The 18,254-nt window shown below is 35.4% G+C and overlaps 1 protein-coding gene across 2 annotated transcripts in view; it reads right to left on the bottom strand.

The window, feature by feature from the left end:
- LOC138692053 (zinc finger protein 83-like) overlaps nucleotides 1-11,568 on the bottom strand; it is a 29,736-nt gene extending 18,168 nt beyond the window's left edge. Inside the window, exons 1-3 of one of the 2 annotated variants that reach the window (XM_069814911.1) lie at nucleotides 11,196-11,568; nucleotides 1,187-1,321; nucleotides 483-617 (exon numbers count right to left, since the gene is read on the bottom strand). In XM_069814911.1, the coding sequence (XP_069671012.1) occupies nucleotides 483-617; nucleotides 1,187-1,321; nucleotides 11,196-11,309 (384 nt within the window). In that variant the 5' untranslated portion in view covers nucleotides 11,310-11,568. The remainder of the gene's footprint in view (nucleotides 1-482; nucleotides 618-1,186; nucleotides 1,322-11,195) is intronic. The other variant, XM_069814910.1, reaches the window with a different exon arrangement.
- Nucleotides 11,569-18,254: the final 6,686 nt, after the last annotated feature.

The following is an 18,254-nucleotide window of genomic DNA, read 5'->3' as shown; positions in this document are numbered from 1 at the left end:
CTCTGATTTGGTTAAATGCGTCGAGGTCATGTTTCGAACATCTGTCGAATTATGGTTCATGAGGTGGAACACTCTCTTGTATGAGCATTACTATTTCGTATGCTTAGAACAAAAGTAGCTAGTTTTGTTTAATTGATAATATTAGCACGGTTGATTTTAGACGGGTGAGAACTAAAACCCATTACTGGCAAGCATTAGTTTCTACAGAGACAGCACATTAGAAGGCATTTCTTGAATAACAAAATTAATCATATTATAATCTTTCGCGGCAAAATCAAATGATAAGTATAAAAATTATAACATTATGCAAAAATAAAGAAGAAAAATGCTGGAGAAGAATAATACGGGAGTCTGCAGACTGTAAAAAAGGAGGGACAAATACTGGAGATCCCAGGATAATATGGGAGAGTGTATAACTCAATCAAAACAAAAGATAAACACTGGAAGAAGAACACATAGTGCATTCCTTGTGTTCAACTCACCTCTGGTTCATGTTTGACTACAGTCAACGAAACTGTCTCCAGATCTTCAAATTTCACATCAGATACGAGATCATGGCTCTCGTCAACATATTCCTCCTTTACATTAGTCATATTTTCATCCAAAACATTCTGTTCCTGCAGTAAAACGAGACATCTTAATTGGGCACTTTGGAATTATTTTACATTAGGATATTTCTTTATTTTCGATAACAATCACGTAAACAATAATTATACACAATTTTACGATATCCCATTTATAAAAAGGGCACATTCCCAATTATTTTCAATACATCATCAACATCGAAATTACGACTATAATATAATATAATATAATATAATATAATATAATATAATATGATATGATATGATATGATATGATATGATATGATATGATATGATATGATATGATATGATATGATATATGATATGATATGATATGATATATGATATGATATGATATGATATGATATGATATGATATGATATGATATGATATGATATGATATGATATATATGATATGATATAATGTGATATGATATAATAAGATATGATATAATATAATATGATATAATATAATATGATATAACATAATATGATATAATATAGCCAGGTTAATACTAAAAATGTGAGTAAAAATAAAATGATGTCCCTGTACAAGCTAAACACTGGAAGAACACACAGTACATTGCTTGTGCTCCACTCACCTCTGGTTCATGTTTGACTACAGTCAACGAAATTGTCTCCATATCTTCAAATTTCAATTCAGATGTGACATCATAGCTCTGGTCAACACATTCCTCTTTTACATTAGTCATGTGTTCATCCAAAACATTCTGTTCCTGCAGTAAAACGAGACATCTTAATTGGGCACTTTGGAATTATTTTACATTAGGATATCTCTTTATTTTCGATAACAATCACGTAAACAATATTACGATATCCCATTTTAAAAAAGGCACATTTGCAATTATTTTCAATACATCATTAACACCGAAATAACGACTGAAGGAAATAATATAATATAATATAATATAATATAATATAATATAATATAATATAATATAGTATAATATAATTATATATATCACATTGATGTAATAGATCTGATGGTGGGAGCACGAAGTACCATACCCTCCTTCTTTGCCAACAAATGTAAAAACCTGGGGCTAACACACAGCATTGTGAAGGAAATAGCCATTAGTGCCCTCAAAGGATCGGTTCAGATATTGAGAAATCATTTGTATTGGAGTGATAATGGAAATTTCAAGTTATCTTAACCGATGGCTGTTGATTAGTTTAGATATCAATACGTAAATCCGTACTATTATTTTTCTCGCAGTATATGGCATTCATATCATTCTAACCTATGTGATGATATTTTTTTCCCCCTTTCTTAACTGTAAATGAGCACAAACGCTACTTAGATGTAAATTTTTCTGACATTTTATATATTCGATTCCCTCATCGTTTCAAATGCATATCATTTTACCTTTTAAGTCTGTTTCCAAATTATATGTAATACGCTTTGTCAAATCTGGCAACCTTTTAATAAGGGAAGCTAACTTTCTTCTTCTTTCATATATATGATTTAATTGTATATCTGTTCTCCAGTACGGTACGGTTTTTTATTACAGTACTCAGAATTCATTTCATGCACACATATGAAAGTATTCAATGGAAGAGAACAACTAAAAAATGCAATAAAATTTTTAAATACTAATACAGGTGTTGTTAATTGTTCGTATCCCATATTGGCTACATTACATCCATTATTGTACATTGCACCCCATTTCAAAATCGAATAAATATAACAAGTATATAATTACATTTGTAATTATTTATTATAAATTGCACTGCAAATTTTCTCGCTTCGAGGTTCGTCAAGTCTACGTTCTTCTATCCTCAGCAATGTATACGATCGAATTCAGAAAAAAAAAATCATTGAAGAAACTAGCGCATGGGTACTTTTGGTGATTTTGGAAGATGAATCGTTGAATTTGTAACGACATTATGTGGACCTCGAGTTGAAAATAGGAAGATTTTATAGTGTTAGCCTATATTTCGCAAGAAGAAAAATTGTTGCATAATGTAGTAAATTACGTTTTGAATGAGAGATGCGTTGTAATAGAGGTGAATATTTTGCGGTTTCTACTCAAAAGCAAACGTAGAGATAAGAAAGGAAGGATGTGATGTAATGTGAGGAACGGAATAAGAACTCAAAAACAGTCATAGAGATGAAATAATAATCAGAAAATATACACATTTTCAGAGCCTTCTTTAGTTACAAGCAGGAGCATGGGTAGGTTTGGCAACGCAGAGTGGAGGCGAAACGAAGGCATGACGTTTGACGTTTTAGTGCTTGATTTCGTTGTCACATGTACATTTCCGACATTAATTGATACAAAACTAAGTGAATATGGTCTAGATTCAGCGTATTGATGTACGTAATTTATTACAGAATCCGAAATGGTATTTTATTTGAATTTCAGAATACCGCCTAAGTACTTGCATACAGCCAATTACAACTTGAAAAAAATTAAAATGATACGTGATTTCAATTGATGGTACTAGGGAAAACAAATACTTAAAGAAATGTTACTTGTACCAAAAAATAAAGAAAATTAACGACGTACTTTCGCAATACCCTATTCAAATCAATTAACCATTATGTGGCTATTAAATTGACAATGTTTTGTCGCTTTATGTTGTTTTACCTGTGACGTGAAAGGTCTAGAATATCATACAGGCCTACATTTTGATTCCATGTGATCTGTCGTGCTTTTCAATAAATATTTCCGATACCCAGGAAGCCAATTTTAGTTTGAACCTCGCCAGTCATTGTAACAATACTGTTACCCTAAATTATTTGTTATAAATTTTTTAAAATATAATTTTAAATAGGCCAAAGCCAAGTATAAAGATATATGAAAAAATTAAGAAAAATACCTTCAATATACGTAACAAAACACATCATTATTTATTAGGTATGTGCCAATTAGCGTAAACTTAGTGAACTTTAAATCCTGTAAATACGAAGTGAAAAGAAACGTGTTTATAACTAATTTATTACAAAAGGAATAATATTAATAAATAAACCTTGAAAACCAACAAAGTGAGTGTATGCATCTACAAATTATAGGTAGTTCTGACGTATAGCAGGCATTCCGAATCTTCAAAACTGCAACTTATTTTATGGCATCACAAAACAGCTGTTTACAATGAACTTGAAAATCGACGGCGTAACTTTATTGATATAGCAGGCGAGACCCAACAATTTGGCTAGAATTCTGATACACCACAAACCACAAGTAAGACTATAAAAATGTAGTTAATACAATATTTAATATTTACTTTGTCATCACTAACCGTAAAAATGTCTAAAGACTGCAACCATTTTTTTTTTTCATTTATTATCTTGATTTTATTGCTCAATATGTAGTAAATATGCATCCATAGATAGTTGCTAACCACTAGGATCGCTAATGTCGCCTCACTACAGACAATGCGAAATAGTACCGGTACAGGCTATTGTTTCTAGCACCCTCATAACTCAAGCTACGTGACTGTATATACTAGGCTGTAACATTACTATATTTTACATAATATTATGAACGTGAGTTATGTCAGAATGTTAAAATGTTACGTTTTGTTTAAATCTACTGACATGAGCCAGATTTAAGCACACTTAAATGCCATCGACCTGGCCCGGGAGCGAACCCGCAACCTTGGGCATAGAAGGCCAGCGCTATACCAACTCGCCAACCAGGTCGACGAGTTATGTCAGACTGTTTTGAAACCTACATAATTTCAACTAGTTTCTGGAAAAACGCGTCTTATAGAATTCACGGCACAATTCATGACGTCCCACAGTGGTCTAGAATGCAAATTTAGCGGGACAATTTAATAACTTTTCAGCTACCTACAGATTATTATGAAATTTTGCACAGTAGTTACAGGTAGCATACATGTTTTGTATGCAAGCTCTCGTGACGTTGGTATAAGGGGGACTACCCCTTATAGGGGGGCGCATTTAGACAAAATTAGAAACTTTTCTCCTATCTGACAGATTTTTATGAAATTTTACAAAGCAGTTACAAGTAGCATATATGTTTTGTTTACAAGCTCTGATTACGTTCGTATAAGGGAAACTACCCCTTATAGGGGGCACAATTAGACAAAATTAGTAACTGTTCTCTTATTTAACAGATTTTTATGAAATTTTACACAGCAGTTACAGGTAGCATAAATGTTTTGTATGCAAGCTCTGGTTACGTTGGTATAAGGGGAACTACCCCTTACAGGGGGCGCATTGAGACAAAATTAGAAACTTTTCTCCTATCTGACAGATTTTTATGAAATTTTACAAAGCAGTTACAAGTAGCATATATGTTTTGTATGCAAGCTCTCGTTACGTTGGTATAAGGGGAACTACCCCTTATAGGGGGGCGCATTTAGACAAAATTAGAAACTTTTCTCATATCTGACAGATTTTTATGAAATTTTACACAGCAGTTACAGGTAGCATATATGTTTTGTATGCAAGCTCTCGTTACGTTGGTATAAGGGGAACTATCCCTTATACGGGGCGCAATTAGACAAAATTAGTAACTTTTCTCCTATTTAACAGATTTTTATCAAATTTTACAAAGTAGTTACAGGTAGCATGTATGTTTTGTATACAACCTCTCGTTACGTTGGTATAAGGGGAACTACCCCTTATAGGGGGGCGCAATTAATCACAATTGGTAACTTCTCTCCTATTTGATAGATTTGTATGAGATTTTACAAAACAGTTACAAGGAACATATATGTATTGTATACAAGCTCTGATTACGTTCGTATAAGGGGAACTACCCCTTATAGGGGGAGCAATTGGAGAAAATTTGTAACTTTTCTCCTATTTAACAGATTTTTATGAAATTTTACAAAGTAGTTACAGGTAGCATGTATGTTTTGTATACAACCTCTCGTTACGTTGGTATAAGGGGAACTACCCCTTATAGGGGGGCGCAATTAATCACAATTGGTAACTTCTCTCCTATTTGATAGATTTGTATGAGATTTTACAAAACAGTTACAAGGAACATATATGTATTGTATACAAGCTCTGATTACGTTCGTATAAGGGGAACTACCCCTTATAGGGGGAGCAATTGGAGAAAATTTGTAACTTTTCTCCTATTTAACAGATTTTTATGAAATTTTACAAAGTAGTTACAGGTAGCATGTATGTTTTGTATACAAGCTCTCGTTACGTCGGTATAAGGGGAACCACACCTTATAGTGGGGACGCATTTAGACAAAATTAGTAACTTTTCTCCTATTCAACAGATTTTTATGAAATTTTACAAAGTAGGCCTAGTTACAGTTAGCATGTATGTTTTGTATACAAGTTCTCATTACGTTGGTCTAAGTGTAACTACCCCTTATAGGGGGGGCGCAATTAGACAAAATTAGTAACTTTTGTCCTATCTAACAGATTTTTATGACATTTTATACAGTAGTTACACTTAGTACATTTGATTTGTGTACAAACTCTGTTTACGTTGGTATGAACAGAAGTGCCCCTTACAGGGGGATGCATTTAGACAAAATCTTACGGGGGGGAAATGTAACATTTTAGGTACTATTGCACCTTTTGGACACTCGGGAAGCTTATTTGGTACAGAATTAACAAGATGTCATCTTGAATTCCCTGAATTATACTGCGGAAGTAGATTCGGTTCACAAATATTGAAATAACTGCAACCGAGAAAAATTGCACTACTGCACCTCGAAAGAATAGTGCTCATAAATTATTACTTCCGCAAATCTGCGCACCTTAAGACTAGATTTAAAATAGAGGTAAACAGTGGAGGAAGTGAAAAAAAAAATCATTTTTGGACGAACCAAAGGGTTTTTTTTTTCTCCACCTTAGCAAAGTCTGGATTCAATGGTTATATTTATATTTTGTCCCGTGTCCAATCATGCTAATTTGACATGCTATAATAACATTAAATGTAACACAAACAAACAGTGTTACATACCTAAAGAACTACTTGACATGTTGGTACCAAATATGAATGGAATCGACCAGTTGCAACAGAGTTACAGCACAAGGAAAGCGGCAGACTCGCGGCGCTTGCTGAGTAAGAATGCTGGGTGGCGAAATGTGGCATGTTACCGGCTTCTTATCTCGCCATGCAGCCACCTCCGCTGATTAAGATTATCAATTCAGTGTTACTCAGTTATATAGGAAAAATAATTTAAGGGTTTAATTTCATTTTTTTACATGTCATTTTTCTGCATTTGTCCTCCTAAATATGGATTTTAGACCACTGTGCGTCCTTGTGATATCTGGCAGTTCGCACATCTCTTGAAAACATGTCCAGCAAATCGCCGCAGTTCAAAATGGCTCGAATTTTGTGCCGGATATTTTGAGTTAAAGTGAATGTGGGTTATTCGCGTAAACTTGACTTTTCAGTGTGCCTCGTAAACAAAACGCCTAGGAATTTAAATCTGGCGATCGAGGTGGCCATAATCAACGACTTACCACCCTGTCATCAAAGACTCCCTGAATGGTAGTTATTGACACATGAGCAGTGTTAAGAAATAACTGTACAACCTTTCGTCCTCACTCATGGAGTATGAACTGTGTGTATGTTTGTGACTTTTTTTTTTAACAATTTATTGATCGATCAGCGCATTTTGCGCTATACAGATCATTTCTAAAAATTATAAATGCAATACATGACACTGAATTGAGGGCAGCCTAGATTGGGCTCCTCAATGAACAAAAATAATTGTTAATAAATAATTGTTTACATACGTTGGTGTGATGATAAATTTTGATTATAATATGAGGTCCATTGGAAGTTGGCTCTTGATTCTGGTGGGAAATGTGGACTTCTTTCCGAGAGAGTAATGGACGGCGCCTGGAACATTTTCTAGGTTGTCATAGAACTTCTTAGCTTGTGAACGAATAAACTGTTTGATTGTATCAATACCAGTTTCTCTGTGTAGTTGGCTGTTACGGACAAACCAAGGAGAATTGAGTGAAATTCGTAGGACTTTATTTTGAAATGACTGGATGTGTTTAATTTCACTTATTGCAGCTCCTCCCCAGACAGGACAGGCATAAAGCAGTAGAGGTCGTAATATAGATGTGTAAAGTAGCATGAGATTTTGTAGCTTTAGAGATGATTTCTTGTTGAGGAGCGGATATAATTTAGCGAGTCTTGAGTAGGCCAATTTAAGTTTGTTGTTGATGTGATGTTTCCATGATAGACGGCGATCTAAGTGCACTCCAAGATATTTTACAGCTTCATCCTTTGGTTTCCACGGTATCACGTTGGTTGAAAGATTTATGCATGGAGGATTAGCAGAACGACACAAAGTAAATATCATTGCTTCGCATTTGTTGTAGTTCAGTGCGATGCGCCAATTTTCCATCCAAGGGCATATGATGTTTAAGGCTTCCTGAAGGTGATTTGAGGCTATGTTCATGTTGCGATGGGTTGCATAAATAGCTGTATCGTCTGCATACATAGCAATTTGTGCAGTTGGTGTTGCAGGAATGTCCGAGGTATATACATTGAATAATATCGGACCTAAGATAGAGCCTTGTGGAACGCCAGCACTAATGGGTCTAACAGAGGAGTGAGTACAACCCATCTTTGTGAGTTGACTATTTCCTCAATGAAAATGGGGCCAATCAGTCTTCGTCTGCTCATTGCACACTATATCTCTATTTTTATATCTAGCTGTTGTTCGTGAAAACGGTGTGGATTTTCACTGTCCCAGTTAACGATTATTTTAAGTGTTCACGTAACCACTGAGGTGGAATTATGCTTCGTCACTATAAAAAATTAAGGTAGGGTCAAGTAGGCCTACTCTATACTAGACTGACTGCTGGAACTCAGGGTTGCCAGATGTCCCGATTTTCATATAAAAATCCCGAGTTCGCTTCGTTTCGAGGCGGGACGCAGAAAGTCCCTCCTTCAGAATATTAATATCACTTTTATGATTTTATCACAGTCTACTATATACAGTCACGAAGCTTGAGTTTTGAGGGTGCTAGAAACAATAGACTGTGACGGTAATATTTTGCATTGCCTGTAATGAGGCGATATTAGCGATCCTAGTGGTGAGCAACTATATAATGTTTGCATATTTACTACGTATTGAGCTTCGCGACTGTATACACTAGACTATGATTTTCTCGTTATCTAGTAACTATTTTCTCCTAGGCCTAAATAATTACATTACATTTAAAATTAAGTTTTTTAGCAACGTAGTTTGCACGTTGGAAAAATCGAATAGGCCTATTTTCGCAAATGTTATGGTTTGTAACAGCGAATTCAGTGGTGAATATGATATTTATAAACATTTAAAAGAGACGTTCATCAGAAATGCATGATACAGAAAATGGAAAAAAAGCTAGTTGAAAATGCTAAAGTCCAGTGATAAATATGTAGGCCTATATAAACTCTAAAAGTATACTGAATGTTAAATGATGGGTTTTTAGACTAATATGCTAAGTTACAAAATATATATGAATTTATATATCTATAAATTTTATGTCATTGTAATCAATTAATAAACACTGAAATTTAAATATTTTGTCACACGTGATACATCTTTTGGCTTATTTGTGCTATGAGACACAGTTACTATTAAGTCATTAAGTTTAATAATTTTGCATAAACATATTATTGCCAGAAAGAAAGACTCAAGAGAAAGGTGATGTAACTTACAGCCAGATAAATATTGTTTAGTATTTGGAAACCTATACCTACAGTTTGACTTTTATTAAAATTTCAATTTTGACATTCATATTAGTCACTAACTGCACATACGCAGAGGGATAATATATAATTGTATATCTAAAATCTGGCAACCCTCCTGGAACCACATGCAAAACCTAAGTCTGCTCTGATAATCGGGTTAAGTTAAGGTACGGTCACACGTCGCTACTTTTGCTGCGCAACTATTGTACTGCAGCTGCAAAAGAAGCGTGACGTGTTCACACGTAAGCCAAAAGTAGCGCGCTGCACGCTACTTTTCGTGCTGCGCAACGCGAGTGCAGCAAAAGTTGCAACTGGCGCTACTTTTGCAGCCGCAGTCATGCTGCAGGTTTCCATCTCCGTGTTGACTTCTCAATAGGCCTATACATTTTGTGGTTATGTTCGCATTATTAAGAAACTCATGCGAAAGCTTACTTCTCTATTATTTGCTTTTCTGCCCTAACTGGTATTCAGAAATTGGCATTATTTTTAATATAAAGCTTTTAAAAACGCCTATATACTTAAATGATAACCAAAAGCATATTCACGTAATCAATATTGGCAACCCTCCTGTTTGAAACTACGCTACAGAAAATTAAAAAAAAATGAATTATATCGTCAGCAAATATGCTCAGACTGTGTTGTGCGTTTAATAACTATTACAAATAATTTACTTTCATCACATCTAACATTAAAATATATCCAAACGATAAAAGTATCATTGGCACATTTGGGTGGCAACACTGGTCGCAACCGCAGCAAAAGTTTCAACAAAACCGACATAAAAAATACACCGGCTGAAACCCTGATGACCCTGTTCACACGTCGCAGTACGAGAGTTGCGCAGGTTTTTGTACTGCAGCGAGGTATAACCGTACCTTTAACCTATGAGCTACATGAATTTTGTAAGGTTTTAATTTTAATTGTTTCGTATCTACCTGCTGAGCTACACGGCGGGATGATGCCGTAAGACTTCTCTTTATCGGTGGCCAATTTCACGTTCGTTTCTTATCCAATACTGATCCAGTTGTATGAAATTTCTTATCTAAATTGTAAATCACTGCTTTAGAAAGTTGTGACGAATCAGAGAATGACTGACGGAAGTTTGCTACAACTGTTTTCCAGATTCGTATTTCACAAAGTTGTCGTAAATTAACACCCGTTGTTCAAGGCTAAATTTCATGATGGACACATATACAAATGCACCCTCCCTGTGTGAACGTGTTTACGTAACTAAACACGGAATGTACGCTAGCAAGAGATCTGATCACAGCGATAGCGCAGCAGTTACTACGCATAAGACTTTTCACTGACGCCGGTCTAGCCCTGACTGACTCACGCTGTATCTCCAGAATCAAACTGTAGAAAACAGTGCCAATCACCATTGGTAACAAGATAGTAGAGCCATCCCTTGAAGGATGAAGCACCCAATTATTAGTCTCTAATTAAGAAAGTAGGCTACGGACATTTTTACTTGTTCGATATGAACACGGACAGAGATCTTAAAATGTATGGTCGTAAACCTTTATAAAGCAATTGTGATATTTGTACCTACACCTAAAACGAAATTAATTATTAGAAATCGTAAATGGGCGTCCGGATTGAGAACTTTGGACAAAAACACAGAGAAAACAAAAGGAAGAAGAGTCCATAAGTTTAACACATTATTAACAAATACACTGCGAGAATGTATAGCTTAGCAACTATGAGCTAGTGTAACAAGAAATTTCGTTTAAAATTTGAAACATGAAAAAAAGATAATAATTCAACTATAGAGTTGTTTGCAACGTAACTTGTAATATTAAATAGTGATTATTCTTATTCCATCTCTATCATAGAGTCAAAGATACAAGTAAGTTACTGTTGCAAAGAAGTAATATGTTATAATCAAAATAGGCTACAAGATAAATACTAGAACAAGCAATGCATTCCTTGTTGCTCCACTCACCTCAGGTTCACGTTTCAATACAGTGGACGACATTGGCGCGGGATCTTCCTCAAATTTCACCTCTGATTTGAGGGCATGTCCCTGGTCCACATATTCCTCGGAGTAATAAGACATAATTGTGTAGGTATATGTATAAGAACTATGAATTCGTTAAATTGTTTCATGCACTGCCTCAATACCTTACACAGCCGGTCAGGGCTTACTAAATCCTTAACAAAGTTTCTTCCTGATTGCCGTGATCATACAGACACGTTCGAGATTCAAAACGGCTGTATTTTCATGTTTCATCCTTCATTGTTATTATTTTTAATATTATCATTTTTTTTCCGAATATTGCTAATTAATTGATTCCAGGTAGACCATCCACCCTCCACTGTAAATAATATTGAACACTTTTATCACTGTCAATGTGAAATACCTTGAAAATGCGTAGGATTTATAGTATCTGCATGCTTACTCGTCCCAAATACATACCTACCTTACTTATAAGCCAAATTCGTTGAACGTGAATGAAGGATATAGCCACATCACCTAAATGCGACATAATTTGAGAAGGGGTGAAAGGGTTTTCAGTGTCGCCAACACTTCTACATAATAATAGTTGTGGGGAAAGGGGCACATTTGAACAGGGGGGACCATTGCTTATGTGACTATATAGAAAAACATGTGAGGTGTATAGTTTCAAAAGTCGACATCTGCCATTATGAAAAATGAGTTACGATCATTTCTTATATCTTTGTGTTGAACTGCATTGTAGGAACATCTTTGCATCCTCCAAACTCGATGGGTCGATTTCTAAAACGAGGTCTACACCACGGCCATGGCTTTAAACCGCGATTGGATTTATAAAACGAGGTCTTTTTCATTTTTCTGAGCCATGGCTGGAAACCATGGTCTAAAGCAGAGACCACGGCTGGGGCAGGTTTAAAACCACGGCTTCACGTATACAAGATGGAGGCAGTAGATCAGCTGGATGATTATCAAAGGAAAATTTGCCTCTACGGGTATTAAATCCCCGGATTAGAATGATGGGAAACAGGAATAATTCTTTGTAAATATATAACGTCGATAATTTCAGGTGAATATTTCGATTTTCGAAGTAATCAACGCAAAATTTAGCAAGAATGCTAAATAATAATCTGCAACGAAATGCAAGAGGCGGCAGGTTGACAATTATGTTACACCTTCTTGTTGCTTTGAGGGAAGTAGTCTAAGATATAATATGTTATATTAATTATACTTTTATGCCTATGAGACGATGATATAACTTAATTCTTAGTTTTTACAATAATTTTGGAGATTTTATTTAATACTCGAAAATGATGTGGGCCTATAATACTATGAAGCAAACGTGATTTTGTCTTCTTGTTTTAAGTTTCATGCTACTGGGGCTTTCCACTTAGTATTAACCTATTACATGTGAAAATAGAACCATACTACATTTAAGTTTCAATTGAATCCAGTCAATATTTAGGTTATTAATTCCTTAGGACGGGGTTTTCAGGTAGTTAATGTTGGTACTAGTTATGAACAAATGGTAAACTACAACATAAGCGGTCGATTTGTGCTAATTATTTGGGCAATATCATTCTGATACCCAAAAATCTGTTCCCTATTAAATACTAAGTAATGATAGTATTTTAAATGCACATATATTCTGTAAATTAATAAATATAACAATAATTCAGCTAAGAACAAAAAAATGTGACTTGCTGCAACAACGAGCACAGAATGTATTCTGTGCTCGTTGTACTGCAATTCAATAAAAATATTAATCCCGATGTTCATTTCTTTGTAATATCGACTGTTAACAAGAATAAAAATCGATTCTTAGCTGCGTTGCCAGATATAAAACCCACGATCCTCGGTTTCTTCTCAAGCCGCGTCTCGACTTCGTTTTAGAAATCGCATAAGGATTCAAACCTCGATCGCGGTTTAAAAGCAGAGGTTTGGAACCACGATTTCGTCCATGTTTTAGAAATCGACCCGATATGTCTCACATAATTTAAAGCTTAAAATATGGAGTATTGTTACAAAACAAAACTCGACATATGCAGTTTATTCTAATTAGGGTTGCATCTCTCCCCTATTTCCCGTAATTGTCCCTAATTTTCAACAGGCTCCCTCATTATCCTTCACTTCGAGCATTTTTCTCCTTTATTTTTGCATAATGTAAAAGTTTTTAATTCTTTGTATAATCAGTTTTCTTGTTCAAGACATGCATTAAAATATGCAGTCTTTACAGAACGTAATACTTGCCAAGAATGGGTTTTAGTGCTCGCCCGTTTAAAATCAATCAGTGTTAATGTTATAAATTTGGAAAAACTGTCTAGTCTTTTTCTAAGCATACCAAGTAGTAATACTCATACAAAGAGAGTGTTTCATCTCATCAACGATAATTGGACAGATATTCGAAACAAATGCACGACACATTTAATCAAATCAGAGTTGAAAACTGCAGTCGAACTTCAGCTATTACGCGACACAAAATCTATCTCAAAATACTCATAATTTTTCTCCTGTAACAATCATTGTCATCATGACAGATTAATTCTGTAGGCCCAAAAAATTAATCTTTATGTAGACTGTTAATTTAAGCCCTTGAACAGATGGAAAAACTATTTTGGGCAACTACTAAATATATATAGGCCAAATAGAAATGATCGGGACGAAATTCAAATACAAACTGCTGAGCCATTTATATCAGAACCCACACTTTCTGAAGTCGAAGCTGCAATACAAAATCTGAAAAAGTACACGTCTCCAGGCATTGATCAAATTCCAGCAGAATCAATACAAGAGGGTGGAAGGGCATTATCTAGCGAAATTTATAAACTTGTACTTGCAATTTGGGAAAAGGAAATTGTACCAGAACAATGGAAGGAGTCCATATCATACCTATTTTTAAGAAGGGGGACAAGACTAACTGTAGCAACTTTCGAGGAATATCACTTTTGCTGACATCATATAACATTTTGTCGAATATCCTTTTGAGAAGATTAACTCCATATGTAGATGGAATTATTGGGGATCATCAGTGTGGCTTTAGGCGTAACAGATCGACTATTGATCAGATTTTTTGTATTCGACAGATATTGGAGAAAAAATGGGAGTATAAGGGTACAGTAAATCAGTTATTCATCGATTTAAAAAAAGGCGTATGACTCGGTTAAGAGAGAAGTTTTATGTGATATTCTTATTGAATTTGGTATTCCCAAGAAACTAGTTCGATTAATTAAAATGTGTCTTAGTGAAACTTACAGCAGAGTCAGTACAGGCCAGTTTCTGTCAGATGCTTTTCCATTTCACTGCGGGCTAAAGTAGAAAGATGCACTATCACCTTTACTTTTTAACTTCGCTCTAGTATATGCCATTAGGAAAGTTCAGGATAACACAGAGGGTTTGGAATTGAACGGGTTACAGCAGCTTCTTGTCTATGCGGATGACGTGAATATGTTAGGAGAAAATCCACAAACGATTAGGGAAAAAGCGAGAATTCTACTTGAAGCAAGTACAGAGATAGGGTTGGAAGTAAATCCCGAAAACACAAAGTATATGATTATGTCTCGTGACCAGAATATTGTACGAAATGGAACTATAAAACTTGGAGATTTATACTTCGAAGAGGTGGAAAAATTCAAATATCTTGGAGCAACAGTAACAAATATAAATGACACTCGGGAGGAAATTAAACGCAGAATAAATATGGGAAATGCCTGTTATTATTCGGTTGAGAAGCTTTTGTCATCCAGTCTGCTGTAAAAAAAATCTAAAAGTTAGAATTTATAAAACAGTTATATTACCGGTTGTTCTTTATGGCTGTGAAACTTGGACTCTCACTTTGAGAGAGAAACAGAGATTGAGGGTTTTTGAGAATAAGGTTCTTAGGAAAATATTAGGGGCTAAGAGGGATGAAGTTACAGGAGAATGGAGAAAGTTACACAACGCAGATATGCACGCATTGTATTCTTCACCTGACATAATTAGGAACATTAAATCCAGACGTTTGAGATGGGCAGGACATGTAGAACGTATGGGCGAATCCAGAAATGCATATAGAGTGTTAGTTGGGAGGCCAGAGGGGAAAAGACCTTTGGGGAGGCCGAGACGTAGGTGGGAAGATAATATTAAAATGGATTTGAGGGAGGTGGGATATGATGATAGAGACTGGATTAATTTCGCTCAGGATAGGGACCAATGGCGGGCTTATGTGAGGGCGGCAATGAACCTCCGGGTTCCTTAAAAGCCAGTAAGTAAGTATCAAATAATTTAGTGTACTTACTATGTGAAATTTTGTCGATTAGTTAGTCACCCGTATTTTTCTAAAAAAAAAAAAAAAAAAAAAAAAAAAAAGTTGGTAACCTTAATTCCAATATCCGACATTCACACTTACATCAGAGTTTAGTATATACATTTACGAAGCTTGAGTTGTGAGGGTGCTAGGAACAATAGACTGTGCCGGTACTATTTCGCATTTTCTGTAATGAGGCGATATTAGCGATCCTCGTGGTTAGCAACTATCTATGGATGCCTATTTACTACGTATTGAGCTTCGTGACTGTATATACTAGACTGTGCTTATATTGAGTGAACTGTGATTACCAGTGACGGTCTTGAAGCCGATATTTTTCCTCAGGTCAAAGAAAGTGTGCTTTCCTTATACCACTACTAGCTTTTAGAATATCATAATTCTTCAGTGAGCGGAAAATCGACACTGGAACTTTAGCAAAACAGGAATTTTATTCTTCAATATCTTGACACTTAAGAGCAGATCTTTACAACGTGTCGACGTATTTGTGAGCTTTTATAGAAAAAATCTTCATGGCATCGAGATACAAATATCGCCTTCAGAGCTTGGCAGTGGAAGAAGGAGAATCGATGATACTAGTACAAAAAATTAGACAAAACACAGGAAAGGGACAGGAAGTTAAGGGCCGAATTCATAGTCAACACTTATCGTAAGGAAACCCTTAAGTAGCTGCTTATAATCATTTCCAATTCATAAATCCCACTGAAGTGAATACTAATGCAAATAAGGTAGCTTGTCAGGTTACTTGTTTCTTCATATTATGCATTGTAAATAGCTGATTCAGTATACAATGGATGATGATTATGATTTTGATGAATTTAGTGAGTTCTATAATGAAAATAATAATGGAAATGTGTCTCGGCAAAACAGAAGATGTTATATCAGAGATATCAGAAACCCTTTACAGATGTATAACGACCAACAATTTAAGAGGAGATACCGTTTCGACAAGAACACTGTTGTGAATATTCTGATGTCTCTCATTTCAATTCACAATACAACATAGGCTTTCCGACTTCATTACTGTAAAAAATACCGAGTGTTTTGAGATTTTTTGCCTAGTAGGTTTAAGTGTTCACGGCCCAACAAAGTGTTATTTGCATTTTCGTTTGTACAGTAGCGTGCAAATTAATCCGAACACGACATATTTTTACATTTTCTGTCATTGTTAGCCTCACAGCTGCTCATACCGATTAATTGACATCTGTAGTATGTGTAATTCCATTGTTGAAGGTCTGTCATTATTATTTTTTTTATAATATGTGACATTTTATCTGTCGTTTTGTACTTATAAGCATTTCAGTTGTGTTGAAGACTTAATACTGCAATCCTGTGTACATTCTGTCGTCTTCACAAATGGATACAACTCCACGAAAACGGTCTAAAATTATAACATTAGCAGAGCATTCTTCTATGACACAGAGGCAAATTGCTGCAGAATGTCACATCGGTTTCGCTGCTGTTAATTCGATCATAAAACGATACAGAGAGACTGAATCCATCACACCCCAGAAAAAAGGAAACTGTGGCCGGAAAAGGAAGACTTCACCTGCAGATGATCGTTTAATTGTCAGGAAAAATAAATGAAATCCTAGACTAACTGCTGTCGACTTAACCCGCGAGTTAATGGCTACCACTGGGGCGAATATTCATGTCACAACAGTGAGGCGTAGGCTTTTGGAAGCTGGATGAAGGGCTCGTAAGCCTATTAAGAAGCAACTGCTAACCCCTGTTATGTGCAAGAAACACTTAATGTGGGCAAAATTACATCAACACTGGACAGTGAATGACTGGAAGAATGTACTTTTTTCCGATGAGTCTCATTTCGAGATCCACGACCACCGTGTTTCTTACGTACGGAAAGGATCCGAAAAAGTAATAGCAGCTCATCTCCGACAAGCACCCAAATACCCCTCTATAGTAATGTTTTGGGGTTGTTTTACACATGAAGGGCCTGGAGCATTAATACCTATCAAGGGAATGATGAATTCTGACAAATATATTAACTTATTGGAAACCAGAATCGTACCCCAGCTGCAAAAGTCATTTCCGGATGGCAGAGGTGTGTTCCAACAAGACCTGGCACCATGCCATAAGTCTCGAAAAACTACAGAATTCTTCAACAAGAAGAATATTCAGGTACTCCCCTGGCCAGGCAACTCACACATCAACAACCCCATTGAGAACTTGTGGTCAATTTGCAAAAGAAGAATGCAAAAAAATGGATTGTTCTACAAAGGAGAAGATGATTTCTGCCCTCATTGGTGTATGGTTTTGCGATGAAGAAATGAAGAATATTTGTGGGAAATTAGTGGAATCCATGCCAAATCGTCTCAGAGCTGTTATTAGGAACAAGGGAGGCCACATAGATTACTGAGGTATGTCTTAGATCCTTTTTTTTTTTATCCCGTTTGGGTGTATTTTGCATAAGTAATTACGTTGTTCGGATTAATTTGCACGCTACTGTATTGTACTCAAGGAATACAGTAAGCTGTTCAAATGTTCGTAATTATACCACATCCACTTTGTTTCCATAAAAATTACTGAAAAATAAATTAAAATGATTTACTTACAGATATACTTCCGAAATTTGTATTAAACTCAACTGCAATTATGTGCCATGCCAGTTTCATCCTTTGGAGAGAACAATTTATTATCAATTTTTTTTACTTTCGACGATATCACTATATTTCATAACTATTTCTCTTAGCTCACGCCTTTCTTCTTCTTCTATAAAATGATTTCTAGAC

The sequence above is a fragment of the Periplaneta americana genome, chromosome 16 (genome assembly GCF_040183065.1).
Source record: "Periplaneta americana isolate PAMFEO1 chromosome 16, P.americana_PAMFEO1_priV1, whole genome shotgun sequence".
Lineage (NCBI taxonomy): Eukaryota > Metazoa > Arthropoda > Insecta > Blattodea > Blattidae > Periplaneta > Periplaneta americana.
This window is presented reverse-complemented; position numbering and strand designations above follow the sequence as displayed.